At 44.4% G+C, this 17029-nt stretch overlaps 1 protein-coding gene across 1 annotated transcript in view; it reads right to left on the bottom strand.

Annotated features, from left to right (window-relative positions):
• Positions 1-17029, bottom strand: part of PAPPA (pappalysin 1) — a 174535-nt gene that overhangs the window by 94905 nt on the left and 62601 nt on the right. The window contains exons 6-7 of the mRNA XM_066201131.1: positions 12830-12951; positions 6445-6952 (exon numbers count right to left, since the gene is read on the bottom strand). Of these exons, the coding sequence (XP_066057228.1) occupies positions 6445-6952; positions 12830-12951 (630 nt within the window). The remainder of the gene's footprint in view (positions 1-6444; positions 6953-12829; positions 12952-17029) is intronic.

Raw genomic sequence — 17029 nt, 5'->3', positions numbered from 1 at the left:
TTGCTGAGCACCAGGACTGCTGCACTGTCCTACACTAGCCGCATATCAAACATCACAGCTTTGCCAAAACTGACCACAGGCAGCTCCAACGCACTCAAAGCTTCACTGACAAGGTTTTCATATAGTGACAGCACAGCCACTATTCCTGCTGGGAATTTACTCCTTAACAAAAGGACTCTAGATGAAGAACTAGGCAAGTTCTTGAACCTGAAACTGGAAATCACAAGGGTAAGAGAAACCTGGTGGGACAGAAAGGTATTTGTTTCTTGGGGAAGCTCAAAATAGCTTTGTCCATGGAAAGCTAGCGTGGAAAGCTAACGATAGGGAAGGTCTTAGAAATGGGCAAGAAAGTGTGAATAAGAGTAAATCTGTTCCTGCTGAAGCTTGGTAAAACTGTTTCTGCTGGAGAGGAGCTGTGCAATATCATGTGGATATAGCCAGGGATCTCTAACCTACTGCTAAAGAACAAATAATATGGAGAATTGTGCAATTATGGGAAAGAAACCTCCTAGATGGAGACTAGTGAAAAATGCTCTTAATAACAGCAGTTGCCTCGTAGTGCATGATGGGCATTAAATACTCAGTGACTCAACAACAGACACACTGTTTTGCATTTACATCTAGTAGCAGTAATAGATTGGCTAGAAAGAGAAATTTGAATGAAAATGGATTTTTTTCATTCAGTTATCACTTTCAGGCTGACTAGCAAACATTTTCTGAAAAAAAAAAAAACAAAACAGAAACCCAAAAGTTCAAGGATCCAGAGACATGCAGAACTGGTAAATAGGCTCACTCAATGCAGAGAAATATGGAGTTATAATGCAGAAATGAACAACTTACAGGTTTGGATGTCTTGAAATGGTCCGTATGTTGGTATAAGATAATATTACGCATGTTAGGACCAGGAAAGTCAGAATAACCTGGGAACTCCTTATTGCAAGTGAGAGGGGAAAAGAGCAGTTAATTAACTGGAAAGTCTGGATGGAGCTCTGGGCAACCTGGTCTAGTGAAAGGTGTCCCTGCCCATGGCAGGGGGTTGGAATGAGATGATCTTCAAGGTCCCTTTCAACACAAACCATTCCATGTTTCTGTGATTTATTCAATTGCAAGGCAACTATGAACCATCAGGAGGATGAAAGAGAACAGGAGGTCCTTGCACACATCAAGGCAAGGCCTTCCCAGGGTCTGGGAGTGTTTCCAGGGTCTGGAAGCTGGGTAGGTGTTCGTGCAACGGGACAGTTGGAATGACATCTACAGTTCTAAAGCCAGCTGGGAATCCAGATATGTAGCACACCAGTATCACATGGACAACCCTGCAGATAAATCTGGGCAAGGAAAGTGTTTTCTTAATATTTCAGTCCTATCTTAGATACTCCCCAGTATTTCCTGGCATATCGAGAGAGGTTTGGCATGGTAACTGTGGAGGAAGGATGAGCAGAAGATGGGTGATAATATGGGCTTCATCTTTTGGTGTCGGGAGAAAAACCACCCAGCGATCTGTATCTTGTTTGGGTGGAAATATGGTGTTAATTATCTTCATGACAGATAGATTTGGCAATTCATTTCAGCTGCTTTAGATCATACATTCCTCTGGCTGGTAGACCTCCAGAAAGCAGAGAAATAGATCTTTGAGGTGAAGGAAGGAATGTCATAATAAGGACAGATGTCTCTATGAAGTTTTAGTGTTGCATTCTGCAGGGACTTGGGTTTAGATATCATCAGTGTGTTATTCATAATTTCCCAGTCCATTCAGTTGGGCTGGGGTCAGGTAAATGAACTCTTCTTCTTGAGTTCAGGGGCTAAAAGGCACACTAATAAGTAGCCGTAGGGACTTCTTGCTCATTATGAACAGCTACTGCTGATTCTCCAGCCTCTCTGCTTGTTCATATTTGTAGGAGCCTTCAGACTAAAGAGTCACTTTCCATTTGACTCTACTTCTCCTCATCTGGGATTTTTGATGAGTCACTGACCATATGCCCCTTCCAGCTGGGGACCACTAACAAATGGTATATGCAACAATAAGGCAAATTTGGAAAGAAATCATCGTTTTGGATAAAGTAGAGGGCTAAAGCTCGTGAACTGCTAAGGACCCACGAGCAATGAAACACTAAGGACCCACAAACAGTGCCACAGGAGCCCTCCAGCCACCTGCCGTCCTGAGGGTGGCAATTTCTCTGGGATTCTGCAGGCACTCCAAGAAGCCAGAGTAAGATCTTAATCCACCACCCTGAGGTGTTAAAACAGAGTTAAAACCCAAGAAATGACATGGAGTTTGCAAGTTCAGCATTGAATGAACGTCTTGATTCTAACAACATATTTTAAAATATTGTACTTACTTGAGCAAGAACTGCTTTTTACACAGATGACAATCAGTCCCCTCCAACTATTATCAAGCAACAGAAAAGGTTTAGCCATAGAATGTCAGTGCAAAATAGCCAAAATCGAGAAGAAAAACCTATTTCTACACAAGAAAATGCAAGCTTTTCTTTCAGTGTTTCTTTTCTGAAGTCTGAATGCAGGATCTCTGTACCAAAGCTCTGGTAGGAATGGCTCAGAATAACATATCACAGGACTGCAAAGTTGCTTCTCAGCGAAACTCAACTCTGCAAACCCAAACCTTGTACCAGGGATTCGTGCTGAGATCCTTTCTCAGGTTATTTCAGTCAATGCCTTTGTCTTGAAAAAAAAACCCTACTGGTTAACACCACAAAGACAACCTGATCCAGTGCTGTCCACCACACTTTGAGGCTTCTTACAAAGTGTGTGTCAGAAAACTTGGGAAAATGTCCAACTCTCTGAAACTTTTTCAGTTAATCTGACAACTTTCCAAAACCAACCTCAGTGTCTCATGTTGGTCTTGTAAGCACACTCAGCTCCTCATTGCTCTCAAACTGGGATTCTGAGAGTGCCATGGAGAACGCAGGCTGCTCACCCCAGACTGCCCTGCTGGCACTGACACCTAACTGTGCCTCTGACACCATCCAGAGAGCTCTGGGCACTGACTGCTCACTGAGCTCTTAAAAAATCAGCAAGGATTACTCTCCAGCACAACAATGTGAGAGTAAAAAAGCTCCAGTAATGGAAAAAAGCCACACCACTCAGTTGCCATTTAACCATGTCACACAGAGTTTCTACAGAACAGCCTCTGCGCATGTGCACAGCCCACACTTTGGATTAAATTGTGAGCTGAGACTTTGAGACTTGCACATGAGGCTCCTTCCTTATCAGTTGCTGTGGTGTGAAGACTCAGCAGTTCTATGCTGCACCTGGCCTGACCTCTTTTTTCCCCCCACTGATTTATTTAGCTTTCTGCTCTTCTCCTAGGCTCTGACTCTCATTTTGTATCCCAGACACCAGCAATTCTGGCTGATCACACTCAGTGGAATTGAGTGTATCTTGCCTGGTTTCCTTAAGGTCCAAGGATAAGGTCCTGGATAAGGTCCTGTCCCTCAGAAATTAATGTTTAAGCCTCAGCTTGAGCCAAGAGTTGAGATTAAAATTCATCTTGAGAACAGAAGGTCCGGCATTATTTTGCATTTCTTAATAAAATGTTTCCACTGTTCTAGTTATTTACTCTCCTCTGTGGAGCACCCGGTGCTGACTAGGCAAGGGCTATCCATTAAAGGCTGCCTCTCCTCTCAGCTTAAAAGGAAGTTCCCTCTCTTTGACGGGAAGAAGGTAGGAGAAATTAATTTTTCTTTCAGCATCGCCACACCTGGGGAAAGGATCTTGCTCACAGATAACAGTGCAAGCAAATATTTTCTTTGGGAGAAAAAGAGAAAGTGAAGATCAAGGTCAGAGGAGGCAAGAGTAAAGATATGTGACTGCCTTCAAATAGCCTTCCACAGAACATGTGGGGGTGTTGTTTTATTTAATATGGAAAACATGCAAGGGCACCAAGGAGGGGCAACTGGCTTGGGGCTCACAGGGAGATAAAGGGGCTGCAAAATCTGACTGCACAAATGTGCTGAATTCCAGTGGTGCAGAATGAGGTTAAGCAGGCAGATGTGAACAGGGGAGAGAGACAGCATTTACCTCTACACATATTCATAAGTAGGAGCATGGCCCAGTGCCTCTGCCCCTGAATTCCCTCGTCCTTTCCTTCCTGCTTAGAGACTGCAAAGACTCTGGCTAGTCTTTGCACAAGGTTCCAAAGGAAAATTCATATTGCTTTTGCCTCCATCAGGAAACCACAACCCCATGCAGAGTTTCAAGGAGTTTCTTGTGTCTCAAGGTATGGCCCAGCAGCAGCAATCTCTCCATCACCAGGGAATACAGATCAGTGCTGTGCCCAGATGATATGATAAAAATTTCATATCACTTCTCAAAAGTTCAAACGCATGCAGAAGTCTTCAACCACACAATCACAGGATGGTTTGGATTGGAAAGGCCCTTACAGACCATCTTGCTCCAAACCCCCTGCCATGGGCAGGGACACCTCCCACTGTCCCAGGCTGCTCCAAGCCCTGTCCAACCTGGCCTTGGACATTTCCAGGGATCCAGGGACAGCCACAGCTTCTCTGGTCACCCTGTGCCAGGGCCTGCTCATCCTCATTGTCAATCAGCCAAAACTCAAAGCCAGCTATGAGTGCTTAAGAATCTGTATATCTCCTCACCCAGTGACTAGAACTTAACTTCACTTCCCAGGTGTCCTGTCAGAGCTCACTGGCAGGATTTTTCCTGTGGTCCCTGGGAAGACACAGAATAAGTGAGCTCAGCTAGCCTGGAGGGTTTGGATGGGATTTGGTTGTGAGCTTGGCTGTGCCAGCTTCCAGGAGCATCTCTTTCCATCCACTGATCACACGTGGAGCCCAGAAAGACTAAGTTAAATGTTCTGTCTGATTTTTAGCTGGCTGTGTAACTACCTGAGACATAGAGACAGGGACGGTGCTGTTACCCAATGTGATTTAATCAATGACCCTCAGGGAAATTGTCATTAATTCCTGGCTACTGATTTAATTCTTACAGCATTCCTCCACCTGAGCTAGCTGTAAGCTAGGTGTGATTCACAAAATCATAAAAAAAGACAAAGAAACAGAATTCAGAATGCAAATTGTGCTTGGGGCTTCTCTTTTTTCTTTCACATTGTGTCATGAAGTCAAAGCTGGACCTGTTTCTGTGGGAACTTGTGCTAAGGTATGCAAATATTTCAAACCAAACTAGTCCTGTTTTCCAACGAGAGTGGGCTAGGTTTCAGGCAAAGATGCTTTCACAGCAAAATCTTGGGAAAATTCACCACTTACCACATTTCCAATATGGCAATATCCATCTCATGCTAAGTGCCAGCAATTGTTTGAACAAGGCTACAACCCAAGAAAGCACTTAAGCACATGCTTAACTTTCAGCACATGAGTAATCTTAGTGATGTCCCGGGTTTTGTTTTTAGATTCACTATTGTTAGTTGCCTTAAATTTTTAAATCTGTAGGGACAATTTGCATCTTCTGAGATGCATAATTGGGTCATGAAAAGGGGTGGTAGCTCGTGATTACTGAATTGTTAATTAATCATTTTTATTCTATTTAAATATGCTTTAGAAGACCATAATGATGTATGCTTCCTTGATATTAGCTGTACTAATTAGATCATCTTTTCTAAATTAGAGTGCAGTTTTCTTAGCAGGTTTCCTTTTATCTGGTATTCATTTTTCAAAAGAGCTTCATGTTGCTCCCACAGACGAGTGAATCATTTCCAGGGAATCATGTTATGCAAAAGATGTTTTTCTTCCTGTCAAATGCTTACGGGTAGGTCACGGATCTCCTCAAGTCAGTAAATATTTTGAAGTTGGACTTTCCTCAACAGTAATGCATCCCTTTACTATATGACTGTAATTGTATCTGGGATGAAACTCTGTTTCTACAACAAACTAGAGCATTTGCCATGTTTTCCATTTCAGAACAATCTCACACCAAGGCAACTTGGTTTAGTGACCCATGAAAACGGAAAATGGAAGTAGGCGAAACACATTTATACACCTGAACATGCACGTGTATTTCTTCGCACACTTTCTTTAGCAGTTAATCGGTGCTCCGCCACTGAAAGCCCTGCTCTCTCCTTCTCCACTAAAACTTTCAAAAGATTCCCAAGGAAGTGATGACCATATTATTCCAGCGGTCCTCATTCAGGTTAGATTAAACATTTAATTTATTGTATCTTAGGTAGATTGCATTATCTTTTCTACCTAAAGAAAGCCTGAATGACACGTCTCTGTATAGCCAGCCTAGAAATTTCTGAAAAACTCTCCATGAAATCTGAGACTATCTAATTTGGGTTTAATGCTCCTGGTTTCAGAGACAACCTATGAGGACATCCAGTCTTGGTTATTCTTGGCACGTCTGTCTAGTTCAGCATCTTAACAATCACTTGTAGTCCTGGACATTAGAAGGATGAGAAGAACAGAAAACATTGTTTTGATCTATCCAGCTCTCTGGGAAGCAGCTACTTACGTGTCAACAAATCTCCTGCTGAGGTTTGAGATGACCACTGGAGATCCAGACTGGAAAGGGGGGTCCCGGACCACTTTGTACTGGATGGGTTTGCAGCCTGAGCACAGGGTGCTGTGGGGGACAGAGCTCAGCATGGCAGCGTCGATTTCCAGGTGCTCGTCCAAGGTGTAGATCTGGATCCCGTACACCTCCTCTCCCACTTGTCCCACATCCAGCTTTATGGTCAGCGGGATGTCACAGAAGACGTTCTGCGGCCCCAGTGAAATGTTCTTCCCACTGACGGTGAGCAGCTTGATGTCATTCACTGCTCCACTGGAGTCCCAGTCTGGGGAAACAAACGTCACCCAGACTGTGAGGGACTCTGGGGTCAGGGGATAACGGAATTCCAGCTGCAGGTAGCAGCCCTGGGGCTCGGGGCAGGCTGGGGGCACCGTGTGTTGATTGACGGCCGAATTGGGACTCCACGTCCTGACGCTGGATTTACAGGGCTGCTCAACGTCAGGGTGCCCTGGAAAGGAAGAAGGAAGCAAAGAGAAGGCACAGAAGAAGTTAGAGAACACAAGTTTTCATTGGCATCAATTTCAAAGGCAGACTGGTGGCGGGAGAACATATCTGTCCAGGAAATCAATTATTTACTCCATCAGAACAGTCATGGGCAGCATAGGGAGGAGGAACAGAACACCAGTGTCTCCTGGCCAGGTGAGAGACACAAATTCAGTTTAAGTGCCCAGCTGGACTGGACACCATACAACACACTCTGTGCCAGTGCAGCTGGGCCTGCATTTCCTATTGCTAATGCTTTTCCCTGTGCCAAGCAATGCTATTTTCAACCCTTTCCACTTGGTAATTTACCTGATAAACAGAGTCACTTTGCCTCCAGTTAAACTGCTACTTATTCCCTTGCCTCTCACTCGAAAACACAATCTTTTCCCCTTTAACAAAGACAAGAAAAGAGCCTTTGTTTGTTCCAAGAAGCAGTTGTGCTGTTCAGGGGCAACTCCTGTGGCATTTACAGGCTGATCTAGCATGTTGTGCAAGGCCCCCTTTTTTTTTGGAGGCACATGGAGCACAGGTCTGAGCTGTCTCTCTGCTCTCGTTGTGATGAAACAACAGGCACTTGTGCTTTTACTTTTCTCACCGTTGGCTGTGCTCAACTACATGGGAGGTAGTACTAAAAAATAATGAAAGCCACAATACTTGCTGGGTTCCCAAATACTATGGTAACATTACAATTTGGCGTGGAGTCATGGACTGCAAGATACGGAGGGGTCAGATGGGTGGAACAGTTGGTAACGGAATCCAGTGAGAGCTATAAATTCCCTTTTCCTTCCCAAATAATCACACTAAAAGGGACGCAAGCATGACAGGGAGAAGGCAAAGTACACAAAAAGGAGATAAAGAAAGGTAATGAGAGGAGAGAAATGCAGAAGGCAGGAAAAAAAAAAAAAGGACAGCACAGCTGTTTGCAACTGAGGAAAAAAGTAAGATAAACAACTGGGCATACATGGACAAACAGGACATCACTACTAATTTAAAGAGAAAAGGGCAATGTGCGAAGGTTATTCTGATTGTCTGTGATTCAATGAAGTGTTAGAAATGTGCCTCTTTTGTCAAGGATAAACAGCTCAGGGAATTCTCCTGTTCATACCAAATGAACCCAGATGCAGAATAGATTTCCTGGCAGCCTTCCTGCGATTCAACGCCCTTGTCCTGCAGATGCCCAACTTTTCATTCTTCTCCCTCACCTCCCATATCCCAGAGCCCTTCTCTCCTCTTCACATGGCACAGAGCAGTGGGAATGCCACTAAGATCAGCATCTGGAGAGACCACAGCAGTGATACATTTTGAGGAAAGCCAGAGGTCCATTTAACATGCTCAAGTTTCCCCCCTGGCAAGTGTGTGAGCCCTGTGGATAATCCCTGTGAGCAGCAATACTCCATTCAGCTCACGTTATCTCACCCTCATTGCAGGCTGGGTGTGCTTGGCTGAGCCCTCTGACGACTTTCTCAGATCCACAGCAAACTCCTGACTGCAGCCCTAAGGTCTTTTTTAACTCCAGTATCTCAGAGGGCTTTGGGAAGATGTGTGAATTTTACCACTGCCCTCTCTCAGAAAGGAAAATGGAGCTGATGGCTCACAGCCCAGTACATCCCCACCTGAGATCCTGCAAATTCACCTCTGTCAGTTCAAGGTAAGACTTAAATTCCAAACAAACCTACACGCTTTGGTAAATCAGTGTGTGACCCCTGGAGATGCATGGATTGGACTCAGCCTCCAGGGAGCTTAGCACACACAGCATTACCCCAAAACAGGTGGCAGATTGTAATCATTCATAAACTAAAAACCTCAATGAAGTTGAGATAAAGAGACTCTTTCTTAAATATTATCCAACACCTAGACCTGGGTAAGAAAGATTCATATAATTGTGGAAGAGGACAAAAACCTTATTTCACATAACTGGATTTCTAGAGATAGGTAAATACTCTGAAAATTAAAAATATTTGTATGTAAAAATAAATGGTGTAGAAGTTATTCTTCCCCTCTGCACTCAGGTTCTGAAAAATCCTTCGCCTTATGAGACTGATCAGACACAGAACAGCATCTCATGCAACATCATGAAACACAGAACAGGAATGTGAGGTTTGTGAGGATGAGCCAAACCTCATATCCTGGTTGGAGAGCAGGGATGGCAGGTTAGGAGGGCGTCTTTCCCTAAAATGCTGTCCGCAGCTACAGCCTGGTGTGTTGGTCCTTCACTGTGCAGTTAAGTTCAGGGCCTGGGATGAATTCCACAGCACAGGGACAGAACCTCAGAGGCCATCTGGCATCAGAAGGTTCTCAGGACATCACGCCTGCCACAACCACAACCCACCTGCCACATTTCTTAGGTGGTCAACATAAAGGAACCACCCAGTGGGATTCCAGTGTCCAGCCGGGACAATTAAGACACAGAAGGAACTGCTCTTGAGGGAAATATTAGGCCCAGAAAAGGGCTAAGCTCTAGAGCAGCACAAGGCAGCAACATTTTTTGTAATAATCTCACACTTCTCTCAGTCAGCAGTGAGCCAGGCAGGAGGAACTGGCTGATATATGCATATATTGCACAGCAAGCAAAGGTACTCACTGGGCTCAAACCCCCCTTTGACAGAGTTATGGAGGTGCTGTAAGGTTTGTTGATCTAGCTGGTGTTGCTGGTGAGGATCCAGGTAGGTTAGAGCTTTCTGGCTCTACGGTGAAGATAAAGAGTAGATCAGAACTGCCTGATCTCATGAGCCTTCCCACAATCCCTGCCAAGGAACAGGAAGCCCCTGGTGCAGGGGCCACAGCTGGCTGAGAGAGAGCCACGAGATGCCTCAGCCTGGGGGTTGGATCCCACCATGCTCAGGAATAAGCAGGGAATTAGGAAGGACACTGCTCACAGCAGGGTTTTGCAATGGGCACAGCTCCCACATAGCCCAGACCACGGGTGCAGCTGCCTGGGGTAGGAGACCTCAGGAAAATGAGATCAGACCAACCCGAGCTGCTTCAGAGACATGTGAAGAGTGTGGTTTTCTGCTCAGAAGCTGGACGAGTCCTACAGAACATTTTCCATGAGTGTCATCTCAGATTTTAAAACAAGTTCATTTTGGCTGTGCTTGTGCCTCCTTTGTCTTCATTTTCCACGCACATTCAAGCAGTGGAGATTTACACCCATGAACTCCTGCAGAAAGTGGATTTAAAGCTCAACGGCTGGAGTACTCACAGATAGACAATTAAAGAAGCCAGACAATGACCTAAGTGCTATTTGTAACTCAGACCAAGTGCAAATAGGCAGAGGGCCTGAATGTCAGGGAGTGTGTTGGTGGTGGAGACAGAAAATCATGGAGCAACGCCATACACTTGGTATATTTTCTACCCTAAAGTGGCAACAACTTGTTAATCCTGAGGACATGATTACCAAACTTCTGTTCCATAGCAATGGCACAAGAGCAACTAAACGAGACAGATAAGGATCAGGCTGCACCCTTCATAGTTAAGAACATGCAGGCACACACAGCAAGAAGAGGAAATTAAATGCAAAATGCTGCTCAGTAATAAATCTTAGAGTAGCTTAGTTTCTCTAGGAATAATGCCTCTGGCAAGATGTGTGAGATCTAGAAGTTTTCAAATCAAAGCTCAGTGGCGAAATTTTGATGGAATATGCAGTCCTTTCGAAATAAAAACACTTTGCAAAATTGGGTTTATTTGGCCAAAATCATATCCTGGAAGAGAATATGGCAAGAAATTTCTAACACTATTGGAACATTGTGTTTTGACATTTTTGTGAGAAACCTTTTCACTTTTGCACCTTGAATCACTTTCCTTTTTGATATTCAAAGTTGCTTTTGCCCTAGATTCTATAACTTAAGGGGTGTATTTTCAAATGTCATAATTTAAACAAAGTTCATGAGGAATTATACGAGCTAAACAAAACATTTTGGCCAACCTCAAACACTTTTTGTTTTTAATTTTCCTTCGTGGAGAATTTCAAAAGTTTCAAGTTTTGTTCCAAATGAAAACAGGTTTCAAAGTCCTGTAATTCTTGGCTAAGTGGAAATTCCACCTTCTACCCTGAACTACTACTGCAAGTGATCCAAACTTTGCTAATGCTGTTTACTGGGTGATCCAGTCACCCTCATATCCAGAGTCCTGCTTCCCAGGATGGAGCTTCCACCCAAGGGCCAAGTGTGCTCTGAGCTGTGCCCAGCAGCCTTGGATGTCATAAAATCATGGAATGCTTTGTGTTGGAATGGACCTTAAAGCTCCCTTGGGCAGGGACACCTTCCACTATCCCAGGTTGCTCCAAGCCCCGTCCAACCTGGCCTTGGACACTGCCAGGAATGGGGAAGCCACAACTGCTCTGGGCAACCTGTTCTAAATTCAGGGGGTGAGTTGGAGTGAAACACAGCCTCTTCTGGGCCCCCACCCTGGAACACTGACCACTGTCCCATCAAGCAGCAGGGGCACTGCTCATTGGATGTGCTGACCTTAGGACAAGGGAGAGCTCCTGGGTGCCAGCCCAAATAATATTCTTTGCAGAATGACTCCCATATGCTTTAGTTGCAGGACAAATAAACCCTTAACATAAGGTGCTATTTGTACAATGAGTTTGCAAAACCCAGGGTTGTCCTTGGAGCTCACCTGTGTGCGCACAGTGAAGTGTGGGCCCAGAGTGTGCTGCTCCGGAAGGAACAGCTCATGAGGGACAGGCTGGAATAACACTCTGCTCTTTCCAAAATGTGATTTGGGATGACTGACCTTTGCCTGGTACAATCTTAAATATGCTCCACCACATACACCGAGGGACGTAACGGAAGGGACGTGTGGAGGAGAGTTAATGATGGAGATCTAATGGCACTGCACTTCCAGCCCTGCAGACAGTTCTCCCTCCAACAGCCTCCAAGAGCATGACTTGCAAAACACCTGAACAGGAGGGCTTGACCTGGTCACCTGCATTCCTGCTGCAGAGCACTTGCCCAAAGGGCAAGCTCCTTTCAGCCTGGCTGCTGCTGCAGCCCACTGCTATTCACCACAAGGGAAGGCAGCACAAATCAGGCCCAAATAAATAGCAACTTCCCGCTTTTGGAGTTGGAGTAGAGGGAGTGAACAGCACCCCTGAGAAATTCGTCTGGCGGATGTGAATGGTCAGCATTTCTTGGAACTCTGCTGCTTTGTGAAATTCATGTTCAGCTCCTGGAATTCACTTAATTCATGGGCAGGGGCAGGACTCAGGGGCCAAAAACACAGGTATTTGAGCCAGTGACATTCCTTCAGGGCACGGTGTTCCTCTGTCCACGTTACATGCAGGTTTAACAATCACTCCCAGATTTCCCCACTGTCTTTGTGGCCCTCCCTTTTCTCTGTCCCACCTTCTCTCCCACCATGTGTTTGTGCCCACCTCGTGTTTGTGTTGGAATTCTGGAAGCTGAAAATTTAGGTTTTGGTATATAGCAGTATATATGGGGCAAGATGGAGACTTTAGGGTTGAGGTTAGTTGTTCTTTTTTCACCTTCTTCTCCTTTCTTCTTCATGGGTTTGGGTGGTTTTCCCTTACTGGGTGAAAAAGGCCTGCATTGTGGACCTTGAGTGGTCATTATTGGGTCAAAACTATAAATAATGTAGGTGTCATCTCGTTATTGGGTGATTAGCACTTAAATAACCTTGGAAAGGGTGAGAGGCATCCATTTTACCTCCATTTTCTAACTTGCTAATTAGAGCTTACGGCTCATGAGACTAATATAGATAAGAAATAAAAAAACACTGAGTCCAAACACGAACACTGCGACTCCCATGTATTAATCCTGGCTCTAACATGAAGAGAAGAGGATAAGAAATCAACATGTTTGTCCCCATCCCTGTGACTCACCTTCTGCCTCCCGTGGGCTCCAGTGCCCCGAGGGGTCGCAGGGCATGGGAGAGGAGGCGCTGAAGGCATACTGCACCAGGACTCTTCCTTCTGCACACAGATCACATGCTGATCCCACTTCTCTAGGAGGCCAGGAAAACAGGAAAACACACCAACTTAGTAACAGCTGAATGAGCTGCTTATTCAACCATATTAAAAGCAATAAGACTTAGAATTCAGGTCCACTTAACCCTCTTTTCTCAAGGCACTGACAAAAGTGTTTTCTGATGCTGACCTTCCGTAGATTTAAGTCAAGAGCCTGTGTAGAAAGCATTTTTGTGCCCTCCATCCAACACAAAATGACAGCCACCTGGGAAATTACATTCACCTATATTTTTTTCCCCATCCCGCACTGGACTCAATCATGACAAAAGAAAACACATGTTGCATAGGGGTTAGAGCAGAGAAAATTGCTTCAATAGTTTGCAGATCTATTTCTGCTCCCACCATGGAGATACAACTTGTAGTGTCTTTAGGATTGTCCTACCAGCAAGACTGGATGAGCAGAGAAACCCAGTTAAACACCAATTCACAAATCATGAACTGCTTTGGGTTGGAAAGGACTTAAAAGATCATCTCATTCCAGCCCCTGCCATGGGCAGGGACAGCTTCCACTATTCCAGGTTGCTCCACTGTCCCAGGTTTTCCAGCCTGGCCTTAGACACTTCCAGGGATCCAGGGGCTGCCACAGCTTCTCTGAGCAACCTGTGCTAAGATCTCACCACTCTCACAGGGAGTAATTCCTAACATCTAACCCAAAACTACCCTTGGTCAGTTTAAATAGGTTTGCTAATACGTTCACAAGATCAGTGTTTATGCTGATATAAACCGGAGTAACTCTAACAAGCTCCGTGAAGTTAAGTTGATTTATATCAGCAGAGGATGCAATTCACACAGTTCAGTCTTATGTTCCTTGGGGTCACAAATTTGGAACCCTGTATGACCCAAAGTACACGGTTATTTACCCCAGCAAGCTGCTTTCTATTCAGAATTAATTGTTCTGCTTTAAGGAACACTTTTTGCTGAAATGGAAAGTTAAAAATTAATTATCCTAATGATCAAATGCACCTAGGAAAGGACAGAGGTTTTAGGCAAACTATTTGTGTGTAACACAGTGTACTCTCTACACTACTCTAGTAAGAACAGCTTGAGTCAATTATTAAATAATTTATAACAACTATTATAATCAGCTATGCAAATTTTAACCATCATAACCACCACTGAATGATTTATTTCAGCACTGCTTTGAAGAGAGGACTGTGATCCTCAGACAGAGGTTATTTGGGATCCTCAGTGACTGAGCCACCCTGACAGAGACAGCAACTGGCTGAACTTGTGTAGTGCAGGAAGGGATGCACCTGCTGAAAATACCTGAAAAATACAACGTGGCAATGGGGTAGAATAAAGGAGACAAATGTGTCCTCCTCTTCCTTTCGTGGTCTGTAACACTGGTAATGAAAAAGTGTGGACATGTTGTAACTTCTCTCCGTGTCTCACTTCACCCACCTGCACCACTGGTGTGATGCTGCCTCCCTGTTTCATTTCTCAGTACTTATTTAGCAGAGGCTTAGATGTCTGACTCAGCTTGCCTGAATAATACATGCAAAAACAAAATAAAAAACCCCAAGAAACCTGAATAAATGGTCCTGAGAAATCAAACTGTGGAATTATTGTTGCGCAGCTGTTCTTCAGACACTCCCACAAACAGTCAGGATAGAAGTCCCTGCGATAATAATCTTTCAGTTTCTCTACAAAGTGACTCCTGCATTAGCACTTGGTCCTGGATGAGGAGAGGGCTCTGAAAGCCAAGTTTCCACAATTAGGACTTCTTTTTACTCAAATTAGCAGCTATACAATTTCATCACAGGCTGCCATGGTGGAAAAAAAGTGTAGACTTATGGACAAACATTTCCTTTTACCAGTGAGGACTTGGAGGTAAAAGAGAAATCACAAGGAGCATCATGTGGGAAAGGCTATGAGCAAACTTTCTCTTTTTACTTTTCCAGTTTAGGAGCCAAACTCAATCCTGATGTAACTCCACTGCCTGAAAGGACTTACACAGGGGATGACTTCTTAGTTAAAGTTTTTGGTCTGCAGACTCTTGCACACAAATCCTATAAAGAGCCATGAATGTCAAACTTAATTATGGAATTGCATTTACAGGCTTATGAAAACCTAAGCCAGGTCCTTATACCTTAGAAAGCCACCGACAACAAGAAAAAAATGATCATAAGTTTGTTCAAAACCACTATTAATTAGGAATGACGGCCATATCTGCCACCTTTTACGCAGTGGCACATGACTGCCCAAAGTGCAGGGTAATGGAAAATCTAGACTTCCCTGTTTTCTAATAAGCCAAGTATTGCGGAAATTCCAGCTTATGAAGTTCAGAGGACAGGAGGAATTCATTCCTACAGCATGATATTTCAGTGAAGTGGGTTCAAAATCTAAAGACTACTAGTGAAAAACAGACCATTTCCTTCAGGGCCAGCATCAGTTCAGTAGGCAACTCAAAACCACTAAAAATCTGTGATTCCTTTGGGTAAAGAGTGCCTTTTTACAGACTTAATTTGAGCTGCTGTACTTGAAATTCAGGATTGGTCCTCTCCCCTCTAAGGCACTGAAACTTTCCAGCAAGGTTTAACAGAGTGATTATCAAGCCCAGCCATCTCTGGGACACCACACTGACCAAAATATTTGCTTGCTAAGAATGAGATAGAATCAGATTCATGGAAATTAATGCTGTCACCTCAATGAAAACTTCGAGAAGCAGATGCATTCAAAGATTTCTGCCCAAATTCACTGCAGAGCCCCATGACAATGACTGTTCACATCTGCCCACGCATCTCAGACAGGAGGTGCATGAATGGATGCTCAGGGACAGCAGATGAACACATCCAATGGATACAGTCAGGAAATGAAGAGACTTCTCTTTTTCTTGCTTGTTTTCGCTTGTTTCATTTGCTTTATCATTATTTTATTATTACGTGTTATTGTGTGTGCATTTTTTCATGCTTTTTTTAAAAGGGAGGATAGAGAACGGGAAGGATTCCAATCCTGTGGGCAGGAGCTACAAGAAGAATGTTGGTTCTTGATATATTTGATTATTGGAGATGTCTGGGAGCTCAACCAGCTGCTGGAGCTTAGGGTCAAAGCACCTTGACAAATTTACACTCAGGTAAGTGTCTCTCTAGAGTGAGAGAGCAAATATCAATTGAATGCTCTGAAGAGGCCAGGAGGGTCTGTCAGGAAGATTTTACTGCTCTTGTGTCTACTTTTGCCAAATTGTGAGAACAGAGGAGAGCCACCCCCAAATTTACAGGAACTAGGAGATAACATTGACCTCTGCCCCTAAATCCATGTGAGAAATCACATAATTTGAAGACCCTATGAGGAAAGAATCTAATGCACCTATGACAGAATTGCATCTAAGCAAGGAACAGACACAGGGTCTTTACTTCCATGCCTCATCTCCCTTCAACCTGTCAGGACCTCCCACAGACACAGCCAGCCCAGTGCTATGTTTTTAAACAGAAGGCTAAATTTTCCCTCCCTGACTTTCATTAAGCAGAGGTCACTGCCTGTGCACAGCTCTGGAGAATAAAAGAGACATAAAAGGAACTTGAGTTACGCTGAGCACGCCCACAGCAGCATTGTAATTGGGATCAGGAGTGAGCTCTGGGAGTGAAATTTCTCCTCTTCCCCACTCCCAGCACTCAGAACAGTCCTGGAGCAGGGGAGCTGGACCCAGTTTTGCCAGGAGCCAGAGTGGAGGTGTGCTGCAGGACCACACCTGATGTGCTCCCGGCCGTGGGGCACCGTGAGCCCCCCGAGCCCCCGCGGTGTTGACGTCAGGTCTTCATTAACAACTGCTTTGCTCTGGAGATCTACTTCTATAGGGCCACAACACTTGCTAGTGTAGCCAGAGCCATTCATCCTTTGAAGGCCCTTTTACACTGTCAAAACAGCAAGGGAAGGGGCCTCTGTGCATTAGAAACCAGGCCCAAGGCACTCAGCAGCTGAGTATCAGTCTTCTGTTTTTTACATGAATAGTCCCATTGAAGTGAATGAGTTTATTCATTCAAGTGAGGCAAGTAAAATTTGGGCCAATGGTGTGCACTTTGTGTAAAAATATCTGCAAAGATTTACAGTATTCCCACA

Source organism: Chamaea fasciata, unplaced genomic scaffold, assembly GCF_029207755.1.
Source record: "Chamaea fasciata isolate MVZ Bird 193981 ecotype frontalis unplaced genomic scaffold, bChaFas1.0.hap1 SCAF_20, whole genome shotgun sequence".
Lineage (NCBI taxonomy): Eukaryota > Metazoa > Chordata > Aves > Passeriformes > Sylviidae > Chamaea > Chamaea fasciata.
This window is presented reverse-complemented; position numbering and strand designations above follow the sequence as displayed.